Below are 18222 nucleotides of genomic sequence, written 5' to 3'. Positions count from 1 at the left end.
GACTTATGTGTGACCATCAGGATTATGTATAAGACATCAGAATGCTAAAACCATGTTGTAATAGTTGTTATAACTTAAATATTGCTGTTATAGCACAATCCATACTCCCTCCACTCATTGTTGACTCAAGTACAAGTATAACTGTCCCACATTAGGCCATTATACTTTTTCAAACATATTTCCTAAGGTGATATTCCCGAAGAGAGTATTTGACTGAAATAACATTTTTTTGTTTTGTATATTTAGACCAAATTATAATATTTTTGCTAAACAATTTAATCCTCTGACAAAAACTAGTAGGATTGTTTCATTTGTACCATTAACAATAATTTTGTCTAAACTCACTGACATTTTGATCATATTCACATGGTTTCCTTCCTGTTTAAAGTTTGACCCACCCTAATCTAAGATTAGACATTTGAGAAATCATGTGATTTTGAACACACATTGATATGAGGAAGATCTACGTTAAATAAAGCTTAGGGAATTGGGGCAATTCATCCTATTTAAAAAAGCTGGATTTCTGTTACCTTGTCCAACAAATGGAAATACTGTGGATGTTTCTGCTGGATAATCTAGCCTGCTCACTAAAGAATCCTACTAACTAAAAAATTCTTTAGGCCCTGAATGCCCCTGACAGATCACAGGTGGATGGTTGTGTAATATCACACTACAGAAAACAACAAAATGGTTGTTTTTAACGCCTATGGGAGGTAAGTGCAAAGTCAGGAATCAAAAAGCAGAAGTGGCCACATAATACAGCCCTTAAGTGAAACTTGTGTCAAACAGTTCATCTTCAACAGTTTCATCTCCAGAAACTACCAATGTGTCGAGCTTTAGCTCTCATAATAATAAGAACACATTTATTTATTTACCCCTTGCATACATTAAAATGTAAATACACTTAACGTGCATCACAGAGAAAGAAACAACTAATAAAGAAAGAACATAAGAACAACAGAAAACAAGGAACTAAACACCCTAATAATAAAAATTATAATTTAACACATGGCGGCACTTTAGTATAGAGAGACATTACACAGCTTGTGTTAAGCCTTAACAAGCCATTTGTCAGACTGCTGCTCATTACTACATTATTAAGCAATAACTTCAGTGAATTTAGCCTTTTCTAGTGTGTTTTTATTTGTGTAATATACAGATTGTCTTTTTTCTTGAGGTCAATCTTATTTTTTTATGAGAGCACAGCTGTGTAAACTGAAGCATATTGTAAAGCACACACTGTTTAAATGAATATTGCATAAAACATATAAAGTATATTTTATAGAAAGTGCCACAGTCCTTAAATTCACACTATTACTGTGTATGAATGCATTTAGCAGCCACTTTGACATGATAATGCAATTAATACAATTGGCTTAATAAAAGCATCACATGGAAAGTGCTTTATCCACCTCATTACCATTTAAGTAATTTATTTATTAGAAGCCAGTTTTGTTTTTGTTTTGTTTTTTTTTTCATTTTGGCTGCTCTATTGAAAGTATTGCTTAGTAATCAGCAGCCAGTTTATTACCAACTACTGCCTTGTTAAGGCTTTACACTGGCATTACAATGTCCTCCCTAATAATATACAGTACCACAAATATACAGTACTTGAAATAATTCAAGTAAACTTAAAAAGCACACTATATGTTTTATGGAGGGGGGGCAGTCATATGCCACATGTAAATTAGACACTTTTAAAATAGATTTATTTTGTCCCTTACTTTTAATAGTTGCATTTTTTACCTGTTTGCTGAAGTAAAATGTGCACCCAGGATCTCCAATTCATGTGTAAAAATGAGATGGAACGATGAAATAGGAAATAATAATATAAATGTGAGATTCTTTTTTTCAAGAATAAGAGGATGATTGTGAATAAAGCCTGTTTTATTTAAACTGCTGATATCTCACACTCTTTTTTTGGAGCTTGTGTTAACCTGCCATAGAAGTTTTGTGTGGCATGACCAATGCAGCAGTGTGACTGCTACAGCTCACACATGCTGGTCATTCACACATACAGTATCTGTGCTTTAAAACTGCTCAGTGGGCTTTAACAAAGTTCTACATTCATCCATTTCTCAAATGATTTTACTTTGCTTCAAATAAAGTGAATTCCTAAAACAGCATAGTGCATCTGTTGAGATCTGCAGTTTTCATGATATTGTTGTTGTTGTTGTATTGTTTCTAATCAGGTTGTAATAATCTTGTGTCTGATGTCTTTTACAGTACCTGGACATTGCTGTAATGGGTTGTGGTAATTGTTACTCTGTCTTGCTGTGTGGTGCATGCAGCTATTCTATAGATGCAGCACCACTGTAGGATGTATGCACTACATGCAAACCTACGACCCCATGTTTATCATGCAGTGGTATGTGTTTGCTTAAATGATAGGACAATTAAATTGCTTATAGAAAATAAATAAGTAGTTCAACAGCTGCTCAAAATAACTTAAAAGTCGATATTAATGTCAAAGCTATTTTCATTGCAAAAATATTGGTTTAAATGGCTCACTGCAACTAATTGGATTTTTTATGTAACCTTTTTTATGAAAGTGGTTGCCTAATTTATCATTGAACAAAACCATTGGTTAAACTTTAACGTTTAAGCCCCTCAGTTTCCAAAACACTCCTAGGCCATTGTCTACCACTGTACACCACAGCCAACATTAGAGTAGATATTTTCCATTTGATCAGAATCAGCAGGCTTCTCAAGAGACTCACCCTGTGAATAAAAAAAAACAAAACAGGACAGATACCGTGAATCCATATTTGCACCTACTCATTTGCTTGACATGTATGTGCATCTTTAGCTGTTCATTCACACAACAGTGCCCCAAAACTGCTGTTGTCTTTTCTGAAATCAAGGGTATTAAAAAATAGTTTATCCGGGGTAAGAGTCTCTACTGTTCAGGGAATGCTTTCTACTAGCTTTTGCAATAGCAAGTGTGCTTGTACTTGTTCTCTTGAGTGGAGAATAGCATTATTACACATTTAACGCAAAATGGAGATATCTGGAACATGGGCAGAACTACATGTGAGCCTGTGCCTTTATCACGAGTCTGGTTGGATGTTCCACTGAAGAGTATCTTGGCATCGTAATTTTGGTAGGATAAAAACTATAGTGTTCTTATTAATGGGGACATCTTGTTTATAATATTTGAATGATACCTGTATTAGCAGGTAATTATTTATTTTTAAAAATCTATAGCATTATATATAGATATAATATATATATATATATATATATATATATATATATATATATATATATATATATATATATATATATATATATATATATATAGCATTGCTGTGAGGATTTGATTGTTTTTACCAACAAGAATGTTAGTAAGGTCAGTATGTTGGACCTTACCACCCTACATTATTCTCAACTCCCAAACTCATCCCTAAAAGTATTGGATGGAGCACCATCCATCATTCCAGAGAACACAGTTCCACTACTTCACAGCTCAATACTGGGGGGCTTCATACCCTTTTAGTCCACACCTGGCTTTAGGCATGGTGCCAATAGGTTCACATTCATCTGCTATAGAGAGTCCAATTGTATTTGGAATATTTCTGTACAGGGTCTAGACGAGCTGTGTGTGTGCATGTGCATGTCTGTGGCAGCAATGGGTAACATGACGTAGCTGAATTCATTTATAAGAAAGGGTGTCCACAAACATTTGGACAACATTTGGAGTGTATCATTTCATCACTGTCTGGACCATTGATTGTATACTATATAGTTTTTGGCCAGAATAGACTGTGTATCTTCAAAATACTCCCTTTACAACATGTGTTCCAACAGTGATGATGTGTGTTTTATGGGCTAATTTCTTAAATCACAATATCTAAATTATATATCACAATATGTAAATTACATATAAATAAACTAATTTTCTTTCACAGTACCTGGACATTGCCATAAATGGGTTCATCTTTAGGTGTGAAGGGTGGGGGTTCCTGTTCTTTTTCAAACTTCTCTGGCAACTCCGGCCTGTGTAAAGTTAACATGTATTTATTTACACAGATAACTTTTTTTTTTTTTTGCTACAAGAGAAATTTACATCTTCACTGTGCGAGTCATCACAGCTGCTTTTATCTTTTCATATGAAAGTTGCAAAAACAGGCATCACGTTGCAACACCACTGCAGTGAACTTATTGCTGCTAGTATGATAATGATGCCTTTGCAGTTTTCTTTTTTTTCATAAATTTGACCTGAAAAGTAATATTTAAGTCCTAAAACCCAATTACACACATGATGCAGAATATTTGTGTATATGTGTTCAATGTTTCCATTTTCTTAATGAACAAAATAATTCATCATTAAATGTCTTTGCTTTCATTAACTTGAGTGAATGCCTAACTTCAGTGATGTTGGCTATTTCACAATGTTACACTTCTCCTGCTTTAAGCATTTGTTTGCTTAGGGTCATCTTTTTCTTAAGCTTCAGTTCACATACAGATTTGTTGGCACAGTGTAGAATTTATATGTCTATAAATAGTGACAAGCTCTTTTGGGCCCAAAGCAGTAAAGCAGCCCAAATCATAATACTCCCACCCTCTGCTTAACAGTGCAATGAAGTTCGTGAGTTGGAATGCATTGTTTGGTCTACACCAAGTATAATTCTTTTCATTCATGAAGAAGCCAGACACATCCTCTTTAGTTTGAAACTGTGGAAGAACCTCTTAGGGTGCATTGAGGAATCTTTTAAAAAAACCTTTCCTTGAAGGTTCCTTAAAGCACCCTAAGAGGTTCCTCCACAGTTTCAAATGGAAGAACTTCCAAAAGGTCCTGAAGGATCTTACTTTAAACAATACAGATATTCATGTTCATGTCATATTTTTCTGACAAAGCTATTTAATGTTGGATAGGTTTGTTAATGAACTTTGTTGGTGTATCAATGGTTTGGATGAGTTTTCTTTATCTTCACTGTTAAAAGTATAAGTTACTTAAGGAACATTCAGAACCTCTTAAGGTGCTGTAGGGAATCTTCATTAAAAGAACGAAAAAGAAGAAAAAGACCACCTTAAGAGCTTCACAGTTTCAAACTGAAGTTCATTATGGATTTTATACTTTTAACAGTGTAGCTTATAAAGGTGTACACTGTACACTGTCCTCCACATTTAACCCATCTGTGGTAGTGAAAAACACACACTAGCGAACTAGGGGCAGTGAGAACACTCACAACCAGAGAAGTGGGCAGCCAACTCCAGCGCTCAGGGAGCAAAGAGGTTAAAGGGCCTTGCTTAAGGGCCCAACAGTGGCATCTTGCTGAGCTCGGGAATCGAACCCACAACTCTGTTATCGATAGCCCGGCACTCTAACCTCTGAGCCACCACTGTCCAGAGGAACCAATATCTAATCACATTTCAGGTCAAGGTCTTTTTAGAAGTACACTATCATAGCTTGTGCCAAGCTTTCAGGGGAACTTCTATATTCTGTACAATAGGAAAGCAAGTAAAATCAGCAACAGCTAGCTTTTAGCTTCTAGGTGTGAATATATGTATTTATAAAAATAACATCTCACCCATCATGTGACATCTCACAAGGCCTGTGGAAATTTGCATAGTAATTTGAGTTTTGTCTCGCAGGGTATCTTCTTCTGCAAAAGAATCAGTATGTCCATAAATGCATATCTGCTTATGCTTTCTATGCGACAAACATTTATATTATATGTGACGAATTAACAACACATATAGTATTTTCAATATGTTGTGCACAGATAAACTGAATATGTTATAATAGTCAACTCCAGAACTGTTAGCATCCCTGAATAAGCTGGGTGAAGTGAAATACTACAGGAAAACATGAACACATCCTGCACCTAATACATGGAGTTACTCATAGGACCCAGCCCATTTCCTTTACCCATATTCTGATCATCCACTAAACTAAATCTCATTCACAGGGATCATTTACATTTACATTTTATGGCATTTAGCAGGCGCTCTCATCCAGAGCGACTTACAAGGTTACTCGTATTACAGAGGTGGGCCAATGTAGTGTTAGGAGTCTTGCCCAGGGACTCTTATTGGTGTAGCACAGCATAGTCACCCAGACCGGGAATCGAACCCTGGTCTCCCACATGGTGTGGCTGTAATGCAATGGTAGGTGGTGGTGGTATCTGTTGCGCCACACCAACCACACATTAGCTAGTCACTTTCGTCAGTGCTTCGTCGGCATGCTTTGCTGGAAATGTACAAAACAGCACAGTTGATACATAATGCATTCCACTAAATATCAGAAGATTTTAGCCCCAAATCTCTGAAACCTGCCCATCGGTGGTCCTTTCAGCAGGACAATGACCCCAAACATGCATCAAAGGGTTCTAATAATTCTAAAGTTGACTGTAGATAGTTAACACATTAGTGTGCTGGATACAGAACTGTTTTATCAGTGAAAATAATCAGTCAATAAGTCATCAAATAAAATTAGTGATGCCCACCTTTTTCTTTGTCTGAGAAGAAACACAACTACCATTGTAATCACAACTGCGAGCAGGATAAGAGGCACAGAAATATAGACAATCTTGACGCTTTCAGTTGAGGAAGTCCCTGCTCAACAAATATAAAATAAAAGCACAGTTTTTGAATTAAATACATTTTTCGAAGAACCTTAATTCATGTGTAGGCAAAAAGCAAAAGGCATTTTAAAGAATTTCTATTTCTATAAATTTTGATACGATATAAAGAACTACTTGATTCAAATTACGTCAAAAAGTGAGAAATGGCAAAAATGGAGATACAGGGTTTTGATGTGATAACAGTGATGTATATGTAAGAATTTGTTTAATAAAAATTGTATTTAATACTTACCTTGAACAGTTGATGTGAAATCTGTAATATATTTTAGACATTTCAGACATTAATATAAGTGATGCCCAAACACAATTTATTATACGATTAGAACAATGTTGCCTAACACATTCATAAATGTGTACATTTAGATGCATAACTGATCACACTAACCTTGGGAAGTCAATCTCGACTGTGTAACATTAGAGACATAACCTTTAACTGAACACAAAACATGATTACTTCATCAACAATAAAACCTGACCTTTTGATTTGATATCTGGTATGTTTACAACGGTTTAGTTTCATATGTTAAATATTTGGATGTTAAATTTTTCATTTTATATATTAAGAATTTTAAATCATCTCATCTTATCAGTTTTTATGCAGTGCTATTAAGAAAGTACATGCTTATGGAACCATTAAAAATATACAGATACAAGCCCAAAACACAAAATGTAGGTTCTTCTAAAGTTCTTCAAAAATTATTTGCAGAGCCATGACAACTCAATGGTTTTTTGACTGATTGAAGATGAAGATTATTTGAAAAAGGTTCTGTGAAGCACCACAATGGTTCCTCTATTATGGTCAAAGGACCCTTTTTAATACTATGTGGAACTATGAAGGCTTGTTCTCTACATGGTTCTCCATGAACATTGATTGACAACTTCTCAAAGGCTTTCTCAAAGGCTGTTCCACATGTGCACAAGCAAAGATCAAGAGCTCAGAAGGAAAAATATATTTTTAGTCTTGGCATGGTTAATGTCCACTTGTTGGCTTAAAAATAGTAGTTCCCAAACTCTGTGGTAATTGATTTGATTTTAACTTGAATTTAATTAGCTGACCGTTCAATGACTTGGATTGCCAATACAGATCAGTAATTAACAAGTCTCCTATTTCTGACATCTAACATGGCAAACCAGTTGCTTTCCTCTTTATTGTTTAATATTTCACAGCTGTGTTACAGTAGAGAGTTTCACTCCAGTCTGTTCTGGAGAGCACAGTGTGAAAATCATTCATTCATCATCTGCTGTTGTGCTCATCACTGTCATTAAAGCATGTGTGATTCTTGTTAAACAGAAGTAGTTTGCTTAGCACTTAGCCGTTAGCACTGTGGCAAATGGTCATAGAGCTGTTAAATGATAAACATGGCACTATGGATGAGTAAAGTCTTCATCAAAACATCCACATGGTAACATCATTCGGAAGAATAAGGTGTTCTTTCACAGCAGTGATTGTAGAATCTATACCAGGACACTACTGAGCTTTTCTGATGGCTCTTGGTGGCCCAACATCTAACTAAGACCATTTCTGTTGGTTTGTCATTTTGTCCTATGACACGTTGTGATTATATACCTGTCATGAGTGCAACTGTTTAGATCAAAAGGTTTATAGTTGACACTACTTTAATCCCCTCTGTATGTTATACTATGTTACATTAAATGTAATACATTTGCAAAAAAAAAAAGAGAATACTTCCAAGAATTGATTGTTAAATACTACAGAACATTTAGAAAACTATCGTTAGATACGTCCAGAGGCAAGGTTTTTTTTTACTTTTCTATCTAAAGTTAAATCCTTACTAATACTATTTGTGTATCCCATATTTGTTTATATTGCTTTGCTGTAGTCTTGCATAAATACATGAACATATGAGAAATATATAGTTTACCATTAATGGTGATCATTTTTTGGCAAAAGCTGTATTGTTCAGATCCAGTCTCCACTCTTAGGTAGTACTGCCCAATATTGGTATTTTGTATTTTGCTGATTAATAGAGAACAGTCGTTTTGCATGATATTCCCAGTGAGATTTGTTTTTCCCTGAAAGTTATTCATCACCAATGTGCTGTTGGGATGAAAGATGAAGGTTCCTGACTCTCGTTTGCATTTGTTTCTTCCTTCATTTTTCGCCTTCCAAAATGCCTGAATGTTCTCTTTGTCCTTTGCAGGACGAGGATACTCGACTGTGCAATTAATGAAGATGCTTCCTAACGTTTCAACAGTGAAGACTTGTCGCTCCAGCTTGATTTTCCATTCTTCTAAACAAAAAAAAAAACTAAAACAAATAAAGGTTGTAAAACAGACCTTTACAGGAATCTGCAATGTGTTACAACATAAATGCATTTGCAGGAAAACATGCCAAATTAAAGTTCACTTCAAGTTCAATATTCTAAGTTCTTACCATTGGAGCTGGTGACTGGATCACTGAACATACAAAATATGTAGATTACTTGAATCCACTGTAAATGCATGACCTAGATACAGTCAAAAACAAAAATACTGTTAGAAAGGTTTTCACATCATTTAAAAAACTTCCAAATCCTTTTTTGTTCATTAACAGGTAAACACATGCAAATGAACTCTGTAGTATTGATTAGTTCTCCCATTCTTTAATACTGTTTTAACCATTTTTTTCTGTGTACCTCTACTAAATACAATGTGAAATAATAAAACAATACAAATAAACAGAACATTATGATTTGACATGTGTGTGTTAGAAAGAGTGTGTTAGCTTAACCATTGCAACAGCTGTCCATTTAGGAAGTTGATATTGACACATCGCCACTGTCAAGCAAAAACACTTATATCTACATTTCATGACATATCTTGAATCTGACAGTTATCCTTTACAATATGTCATTTAATGGATGAATGGACCAATAACAATGCCCCAAAATTACTTGGAATTAAATATTTTAACACTGACATCCATTGACATCGAAAGTTGTCAATGTTCAAGAATTTTTGCTTCTCCTATAAAATTGGAAAATACAAGGAGTGTAGAAAAAAGATTTAGTCAGACAGTGATGATATGTATGGTGTGTGTGTGTGTGTGTGTGTGTATGTGTGTAAGACAACTCACATACCATAGTCCTTAAAGCTGCAGTACTGAACTGCCTCAGACACCATATATTGAATGACTTGCTTGACGAGCTTGGTGAGGTTTTTCTTGTTACTTTCTTTCTTTCTTTTTTTTTGCTCTGCACTTCCTGTTGCTTCATAATCAGGAGTGAAGAAATACTGATGAAGGGTTTTTTATAAGTGTGAAAAGTGAGATGTGGAGTTTTTGTCCTATTGCATAAGACTGCCCAGTTACACAGACTCTGCTTATAAGAAAAACCTACATTTCTCTCTCTGAATATACAGGACAGAAGTGGGAAGTAAAAAATTGCAATACTTCTGTCAAAGTGTTTTTTTTTTTAACAGTCTGTAATTTACTTGAACTTCTCTTTCACTGAAGGCCTGATAAAGAAACTGATAACAGGGTGTTTTTAAAATGAACTCAACTTAATTTAGTCTCTTAATTCATCAGTTTGGTCAACAATACAATTTACGTTGGGCCACAAAAGTCTTAGTAAATAATCTGAAGCTGAAATTTCTGTGTCCAAGAAAGAGCAGAAAGGTACATTTACTCAGAACTGTTTTTGTATGTAGAGTAATTTCACAGCTCTAGAGTGGCCCTACAGTCTAACTGCTGCTCATCAAGAGTGAGAAAATCAAAGTTTGAATCCCAGCAAGGGTTCAGCGCTCCATTGTTAAGATCTTCACGTTGCGCCATTGAAATAGCAATCCGCCAAAGTCAGACCGCACCTGGCTCTTAAAGGGAATGGCAAGTGACACGCGGATTGGTTTATTGCACGTTACGCCCAAAACACACCAATGATTAATTAAGATGCTAAGTACACGCCTTTTTTTATGGTTTGAACATTTTCCCTATCGCTTTGATAGCAAAGACACACTCACCCAAAGATCGCCCAAGGTGATTTCTACATCAGGCATGTTTCAGTAGTGGATTAAGCTCCTACTATTAACCTTTTTGACCCTGTGTCCTCCTGTGGAGACATTACATTTCTGCTTCTCTGCACCATGATACTTTTTTTTCAAACTTTGATCTCATATGAGGACATTGTTTTTTGCAAAAATGACTTCCTGTACTGTGATGAGGCAAACACATTGCCCATCACCTGAGGACTTGGTATGTGCTTGTAATACCTACCTGTGATACCAGTTCTCTGTGTTCATGTACATTTAGTAAAAGGGAGGCAGAGCTGACGGAGCTCACTCATGAGCATGCCGAAGGGTCCACGGCTAGCTCATGACAGGGGTGATGTCCTTTTTACACTCTGTTACAGAAACAGAATGAGGCAGGTGAACAAATGTCCGCACTGTATTCAATTTCAGTTATGGTAATATTACAGACTATGGCCTGATGGTTATGATTGATTTTTATGATTGTTATGATTTATGATTGATGCTTGTTTTAATCCACCCTTATAGGAAAACAACACCCCTGCAAAGGGTAATGGTTTGGCTCAGGTGATGCATGGTTGGGATGCAGGGTTAGCCCTGTAAGAGGTAAGGAAATGGTTTTGGAGGTGGCTTACGCATACTCACTTCAGATTGCTAATAAACTAAAATGAGTAGCATTCAGAGTACAGTCCTATGGACTTGCGACCTAAGGCTTTTCTTACTTACCTGTGCTGCCAATGAGTCAGGTCAACTTTTTAAATTCGGTTTTGTGTTTGTATAATAAGTATAGTAAGTACATTGGCAAATTTCTGAAGGTTGGCTATTTGTGCACTCCAAAGGCAGCAATAGGAAAGATAATTTAACTGACTGCACACCCACTGACATGAGATTAATTGTGTTACAAGCCCACCTGTGGTGTAAGCTTGTCTCATTTTTTTGCCATTTACTGAACTAAAGTCTATCTGTCTTTGAACTTTAACTTGTGTGAGGTGTTGACTGTTGAGGCCGATTTCTGGAAAAAACACCCAAAACACAAAAGCAGGAAATGTGCAAAGCCTGCTGCTGAAGAGGTGTGAAACCCCCCTCACATACACACCTCACATACCCTCCTCTTTGTTACATAAAGAGAACACATTTCTAAGCGGAAGTAAGAACTGTAAGTAAGTACTTACTTGTACTTGTAAGCACTACCAACATGAAGAGCAGGACTGTTTGGCCTTTTTTTGTAGATCGGTAAGTTATAATAGATAAACTGCAATACATATTCACACAAGTGGACCATAGATAACGGACTGACTGGGCTTTTAAATGTATGGTGGGTTTGGCCAGAAAGTACTGTATATTTGCAGTGGGTATTGCAACCAAATAGAGCCTTGAGCATATTGTTGCTGTCCAGCAAAAATCTTGTATCTCCATTTTTGCTGTATTTTACTTTTTAATATAATTAGAATCTGACATTTCTTTATATTGTGCCAGATGTTTACAAGAAATGGACCAATAGAAATGCTCCAGAATATCTTGGAGTAAAATCTTTTTACATTGACTTCCTTTGAAAGTTGAAAAGTTTATGTATATATATATATATATCAAGTCAAGTCAGATTTATTTGTATAGCACTTTTTACAACTGTTGTCGTCACAAAGCAGCTTTACATAAATAGTGATTAATAAAAGACAGAGACAAAGAAGAAAGAAGAAATAACGTAAGACATGATGAATCAAAGACCCCCGTGAGCAAGCCACAGAACTGGAGGAAGAAACCTTGGGAGGAACCAAGACTCACAAGGCGGACCCATCCTCCTCTGGTCAGAACTATTTAAACATTAATGATAAAAATTACCAAACCAGATACAACAGATAGTTAATAGTGGTGATATTAATAGTGGAAGATAGTTACGAGTTTTTAGGTTTTAACATGGTCATTAAACAGGTAGCAGTGGTTGGCGGGTGAGCCGCTGGTCTGCTATGGGTGGTGGTGGGTGGGGGGCTTTTGGTTGTTTTTTTTTTGCATGACAGCAACAATATTTAAGGTGCAGGTGGAGCTAAAACTACATCAATTATTGTACCTGCAAAATACTACACAATTTTGCACCACTTTGTACCATATATGTCACATATGCATAGTTCTGCCATTTTTGCACTTCTGGTAGATGCTAACTGCATTTCGTTGGCTTGTAAAATTGAATCCATCTATCTATCAATCTAAACTTTCACTGTTCACTGTATCAAACATGAGAACAATCAACAATCAAATCCTCACAGCAATGCTCCAAAGACTAGTAGAAGGCCTTCTCTGGACAGTAGAGATAGTTACTTCTACTAAAGCAGTATACCTTTGATTTCTGAAGAAAAACTAATGAGCAGGTGCCCCAATATTTTTGTCCATATAGTGTATCATCTCAAAAAGTGAAAGTAAAAACACTCTATAAAAGTCTCTTAAGAGATTAACAACAAGACAACTCAAGGCAATCAAATTATTTTCAAGGCACACTACAGTAGCCTTCACTTATTGCCTCCAACTGCAGCTATTGCTTATTCTATGAGCTTTACAGTAACCATGTGTCACAACACAGTGGATAAGGCAAGAGTAAGCTTGTCGAGAAATGCTTTTAAAAGTGCGAGTGTTGACTTTTATGTCACTCACAGAGACATGGCACCTCATGGGTTCCTCTTGGCTGTAATCCATCTATCAGGTAACACAACTTTATTTTATTGGTTAATAATTCAATACTGTAACGCTGTATCTGTTCAATGTCTCCAAACTACAAAACCGTGATGATATCATCTTTTATGCAGTCCTGCTGCAAGGACTGTAAAAATGAGTCTATGGTGGTGTTATGTAGCACCAAAAAGGATTCAATTATTGTGTCTCAAATAATCATTTAGTGCTATATAGAACAATTTTCCTGGGGGTGTGTTTTTTAAGTGGTTACCAATGATGGAGAAAATGTAAATATGACTCTTTAAAGAAAAAAAGGGTTCTTCCCCATGATTGAGAACATGATGCATATGGGTCTATTAAGAATCATTAAAAGGTCATTCTATTTAGCACCAAAATGAGTCACTGATTAAACAGGTTTTATGTAGCACCAAAAATGAGTTATAGCCCTTGTTAGTATTATATAGAACCCTTTTTTGTGAAGAGACTGATTCTCTACATGGTTTCTTACAATATAGTATGTTAAATATGGCTCTTTTAAATATTCTAAAAATGTTGTTCTTTTTCGTCCATGATTAAGAACATTTGCAGTTGCATATGGCTCCAGCAAATGCTCTTTAAAGAGTCATTAAAATAGTTCCATATTACACCAAGAGTCATTAAACCTTTCTTGGTACTGTCTAGAAGCCTACAGTCATTTACAGTTAGCTGGAACAGTGGCATCCAGCTCTTTTAAGAAGATCTAACAGGACACCCAAAATGCTGAAATCAAGATTTAGAATAAGAACCTACTGAATGTATTATTTGGGAACATGTGGTAAGAAATTACAATTGGAGATGCCAGAGAAGAGCAACGGAGGATATTAAAAAAGTACACTTTTTTACACGTTTGGTAAAATATCCATATACAAGGTTCTTGGGAGTGGTGCCATAAAATAATCACTTTTGGTTCCTTAAATAACTGGTTCCTTAAAGGAACCCCCTCTTGTGTGAAAAAATACTTGGTCCCCCCACAGATAAACCACCTGGGATACCACTAACAACCCTATAGCAACAAACTGGGATGTCATAGTAATTGTGTATCGCAAGGTAGCACTTCAAACAACTACTTGTTTGTAGTTTATCCTGATTCAGAAGAGACCCCTTGGCTGTGCATCATGGACCCCGGGGGGTGCCCAAACCCCAATTTAAGAACCATGGTTTTGCTCCCTGTGGAAACTTTTCTGCTTCAACAACTCTTATCACACATGATTGGTTTGAGCCATATCTCATGCTCTGCCTCTCCTATGCCCCACTGCAGTGTACGTCTACGGTTATGTCAGTGTGGAACAGTGGCCGCCTACAGTGCAGCACACCACAGGAGAAAACACCACCCTGTTCTGCAAGATCCATGCAGATGGAAAAGAGACCATTTCCAAATGCCACATGGACTGGTACAGGCAAGAGGGCGGACAGCTGCCAGAGGTCAAACTGCTCTCACAGTTCAAAGGAAGGTTTCAGGAGCACATGAACTACAGCCAGTGGAGTGGTAGCCTTTCACTGACCGCACTTGAGCTGAATGACACCGGCAAGTTCTACTGCAATTATTTCTGCCTGATTGACGGGAGCTTATTTCAGCATAATGGAAGTGGAACACATCTCAGTGTCCATGAAGAGGATGCTGTTATATCTACTACTACTATTCATTCTGGTAAGCCACATTGAGTTAGAATTTGAATCTGGCAGATGCTCTTTACATTGTGTCTATATGGAGCAATATGGACCAATAGAAATGCTCCAAAATTACCTGGAATTAAAACATTTTACACTGACTTTCATTGAAAGTAAAGAAGGCCTTACTTCCTACTTTAAAACTGCCATTTGTGATACCCCATATAGACAAGGAGTTTATCCTGCCTTTGCAGAAGTTACTGACTCCACAGTCCAGGAAAGGCTCTCTACTAGATTTTGGAGGAGCATTGCTGTGAGGATTTAATTTAATAACAGCAACTTGAGGCATTATTGAGGTCAGGAACTCATCCCCAACTCCCCAAGTACTGGATGGAGCATCAACCATCATTCCAGAGACCACAGTTCTTCCACTGCTTTATACCCCTCTAGCTCACACCTGCCTAATGGTAGCATGGTGCCAATAGGTTGATGTTTATCTGCTCCAGAGAGTCCTGTTCTATTGGCAGTACTTCTCTACAGGGCCTAGACAAGCTGTGTGTGTGTATTTGCACATCTATGTCAGCAATGGGCACAATTTAAAGCTGCTTAATGCATTTATTAGATAGGATGTTCACGAACATTTAGACATATAGTATTAAAAGATGGTGATTACATCACAATCTGTCATTATTTGTGTTGTTTATTTACTTTTACATTTTGTTTCAGATGAACTTGCAGAGGAAATGACGACAGACAACGTCCTTTTCACAGTCCTTCTTTTTTTGCCATTATACTTAAAGTTGGTGGTAACTGTGTTTTTATGCATTTATACATTGATTTCATTTTATGTCCGCTGCTACTGCTTGTTTTCGTTTACTCATTTAAGGAGATTCTAAGGTGAAAATTACAATCAGTGGTTGTTTCTGACTACAGGTATGTTATTTTCCATTAGCATCAGGTTACTGGTTTCCTCTGTCTGTGAGCTTTTGCCCACCCACAGACTCATGAGCACCCACAGACTGTATTGGCAGACTGTATTGTTCCATCTATGCAGAGAGAAATGGAAAGTCTTTTGTCTGTTTGTAATAACGTGTGGTGACTTTATCTCCCCTTTTCAGTATGAGTGAAGTATGTGGGCTACCGTGGCTCAGCGTGAGGCAGGCTTGATTATATTAACCCCTAAGGCTAGACTCAAGGTACAGTGATGTTACTTCAGGATATATACTGTATATTTAATTACCTCAATACTGAGGTTAACTGGACAACTAAAGTGAAACCTAGTACCTGCATAGAACATTTGTACTAGCATGAGAATCTGCTCATCTTTTTGGGACTTCTTCGTGGTCTCTTTTTGTCTTTTAACATGATCTAACTTCTAACCCAAAGATGTAGTTTGTTGCATGTTTTACATCTGACGTGTGTTTCTTTAGTTAAAAACTACAGATGCTAGGCTAATTTTGCTATCAAACAGTTGACTTAGATTGTCACCAATCACATCTCTGTAAATACACCTAAAACACATCCAGATTGCTCCACTACTGGCTGCAATTTAGTGGCTACCTGCTTTTTCCTTATTTGATTCTAAATCCATGAATAGACTTTCGCCTGTTTATAAGAATGTCTAACTGAAGAAGCTCCAGATCACAACAGACCACAGAAGTCATGTCATCATTTTGCAGTTGGTGCAATGTTGTTATCCGGGTCTAAGCCGGGTCTAAGCTGGATTTTCAATGGCTGAAATGAACGGGGTTCAACAGGGTCCTCTATCACGTTCTGTGTTCCAAACAAGCTGATGTAGGCTAATGTTACTGTGCATCAGTTAAAGTCAGCAAGATACACCAAAGTAAAGCAGGCTGTGGCCGTCGTATGACCTTGTGGTTTGTCATCCTTCTTCAAGGATGACAATAAACGTATGAAAAGAGAAGAAAGCCACTTTGGCAAATCTGGCCAAGCTGAGCAATGTAGGCTGAGTGCAGGTTGACTTGAAGGGCTCGTCAAAGCAAGCTACACTGCTAAAAGTAGAAGATCTTTCAGGAACGTTTGGAGGTTCTTTTGTTTGAAACTGTGGAGGAACCTTTAAGCAAAGGCTTTTAGAAGAAAAACCCTCCTTGAAGGTTCCTCAAAGCACCCTTAAGAGGTTCCTCCACAGTTTCAACCTGAAGAACCTCTAAGAGTTCCTCAAGGATCTCAAGGAACAGATAACCATAACAGATAATCATAACCTGCATTACGGCCCTGCTGAAAAAATCCAGTTCAGCACTGCTTTCAGATTATCTGAACAGGTTCTTGATGGTTAAGGTGGTTGAAAGATGCTCATCCAGGAGAAATACCCTATGTTGGTAAGCAAGCTGGTTGAGATGATTAGGCAGCTTAGCTCTTGACCAGTACAGCTTGTGATTTGAGTTTGATGGTTTAGCCTCTAATGGTAAACAGCTGCTTCTCAGGCTGATCAACTACACTGACAAAGCGTGCTGGTTTGTGTGGTTGTTGAAGAGGCTGCCAGTCTAATGAGGTCAATTTAGTGATCTGTAGCATTAGTTCGTATGCAGCAAAATTCATATTTGGACTCTTTGAGAACCTTGTAATTCAGAGGATCTGGTGATGTACAGGGGAAATGTATGCAGAACAAAACCCTAGATGTACCATATAGAAGAGGCAATTAAAAATATATATAAAAAAAAACTGTTTATTTTTTCCATTGAAAATCAAGCTTGGAACCTGTGTGCCAAATATGGACATAATTGGGACTACAGAATGACACACAACTTCCTCCACGACTTTGGCACTCCCACCCACAAGACCCACAGCGGATACTGTCAGTTAGCAATATTATATTTATATTTATTATTTTCACTGGCACTGATTATGCTTTTATCCTTTTTCTTTTTATTATTATTATTCTTGTTATTATTGATCAATCCAAAATCCCACATGAAAGCAACTAAGGTACTAAGAAAAGACTGGCCGAGGCAATCCACTGCTGTAAACAGGTGAACAAACAGGCCGTATGTATAAATACATGTCTAAATTCATTAAATAATACCCAATACATTTTATGTTATTCTTGGCTTCCAGACTCATCATTATTGTTGTTGCTATACCAAATATGATGTTTTAGGCAATGTGTGATAGCAGTGTTAGTGTTTACCATTTCACTACTCAATTTGGCTTCAAAGAAACCAAAGAAACCATTTCCAGTAAAAAGTGTCCTGACATTGTTTATAATAAGCACTAAAATCCACCATGAAACACTGTGCTATAAACTCTAATGGTGTCCTAAGCAAATCTTAAGAAAATAATTAAGGCATTTTAAGAGAATATTTGAGAACATCTTAAGAATTGCAATCAAGAGCGTAGTGTT

General features: G+C 36.7%; 2 protein-coding genes across 2 annotated transcripts; one reads left to right on the top strand and one right to left on the bottom strand.

The window, feature by feature from the left end:
* Window positions 1-835: 835 nt before the first annotated feature.
* On the bottom strand, window positions 836-9723 carry LOC140565609 (uncharacterized). The gene is made up of 9 exons (XM_072691624.1): window positions 9671-9723; window positions 8986-9058; window positions 8474-8842; window positions 6976-7023; window positions 6823-6843; window positions 6453-6561; window positions 5535-5609; window positions 3915-3999; window positions 836-2721 (listed from the first exon to the last, which is right to left on the bottom strand). Exons 1-9 carry the CDS (start codon window positions 9671-9673, stop codon window positions 2641-2643), a joined length of 864 nt encoding a protein of 287 aa, XP_072547725.1. The 5' UTR covers window positions 9674-9723; the 3' UTR covers window positions 836-2640.
* Window positions 9724-11738: 2015 nt separating this feature from the next.
* LOC140565316 (uncharacterized) lies at window positions 11739-15759 on the top strand. Its single transcript, XM_072691182.1, has 4 exons — window positions 11739-11786; window positions 13199-13245; window positions 14512-14901; window positions 15588-15759. The coding sequence occupies exons 1-4, from the start codon at window positions 11749-11751 to the stop codon at window positions 15755-15757; spliced, it is 645 nt and encodes a 214-aa protein (XP_072547283.1). The 5' UTR covers window positions 11739-11748; the 3' UTR covers window positions 15758-15759.
* Window positions 15760-18222: the final 2463 nt, after the last annotated feature.

The sequence above is a fragment of the Salminus brasiliensis genome, chromosome 11 (genome assembly GCF_030463535.1).
Source record: "Salminus brasiliensis chromosome 11, fSalBra1.hap2, whole genome shotgun sequence".
Taxonomy (NCBI): domain Eukaryota; kingdom Metazoa; phylum Chordata; class Actinopteri; order Characiformes; family Bryconidae; genus Salminus; species Salminus brasiliensis.
Note: the sequence above shows the minus strand (reverse complement) of the source record. Positions and strands in the feature narration are given on the sequence as shown.

Excerpts from the sequence above, each read along its gene's own strand:
- LOC140565609 (XM_072691624.1), bottom strand. Across the intron at positions 4,000-5,534 it reads TGTGAGATGTCACATGATGG|GCCGGAGTTGCCAGAGAAGT; the intron begins GTGAGATGTTAT and ends AACTTTACACAG. Across the intron at positions 2,722-3,914 it reads CCATTTATGGCAATGTCCAG|GGTGAGTCTCTTGAGAAGCC; the intron begins GTACTGTGAAAG and ends TTTTATTCACAG.
- LOC140565316 (XM_072691182.1), top strand. The coding sequence starts at position 11,749 with ATGAAGAGCAGGACTGTTTGGCCTTTTTTTGTAGATCG. Across the intron at positions 13,246-14,511 it reads GGCTGTAATCCATCTATCAG|TGTACGTCTACGGTTATGTC; the intron begins GTAACACAACTT and ends GCCCCACTGCAG. Across the intron at positions 14,902-15,587 it reads TACTACTACTATTCATTCTG|ATGAACTTGCAGAGGAAATG; the intron begins GTAAGCCACATT and ends ATTTTGTTTCAG.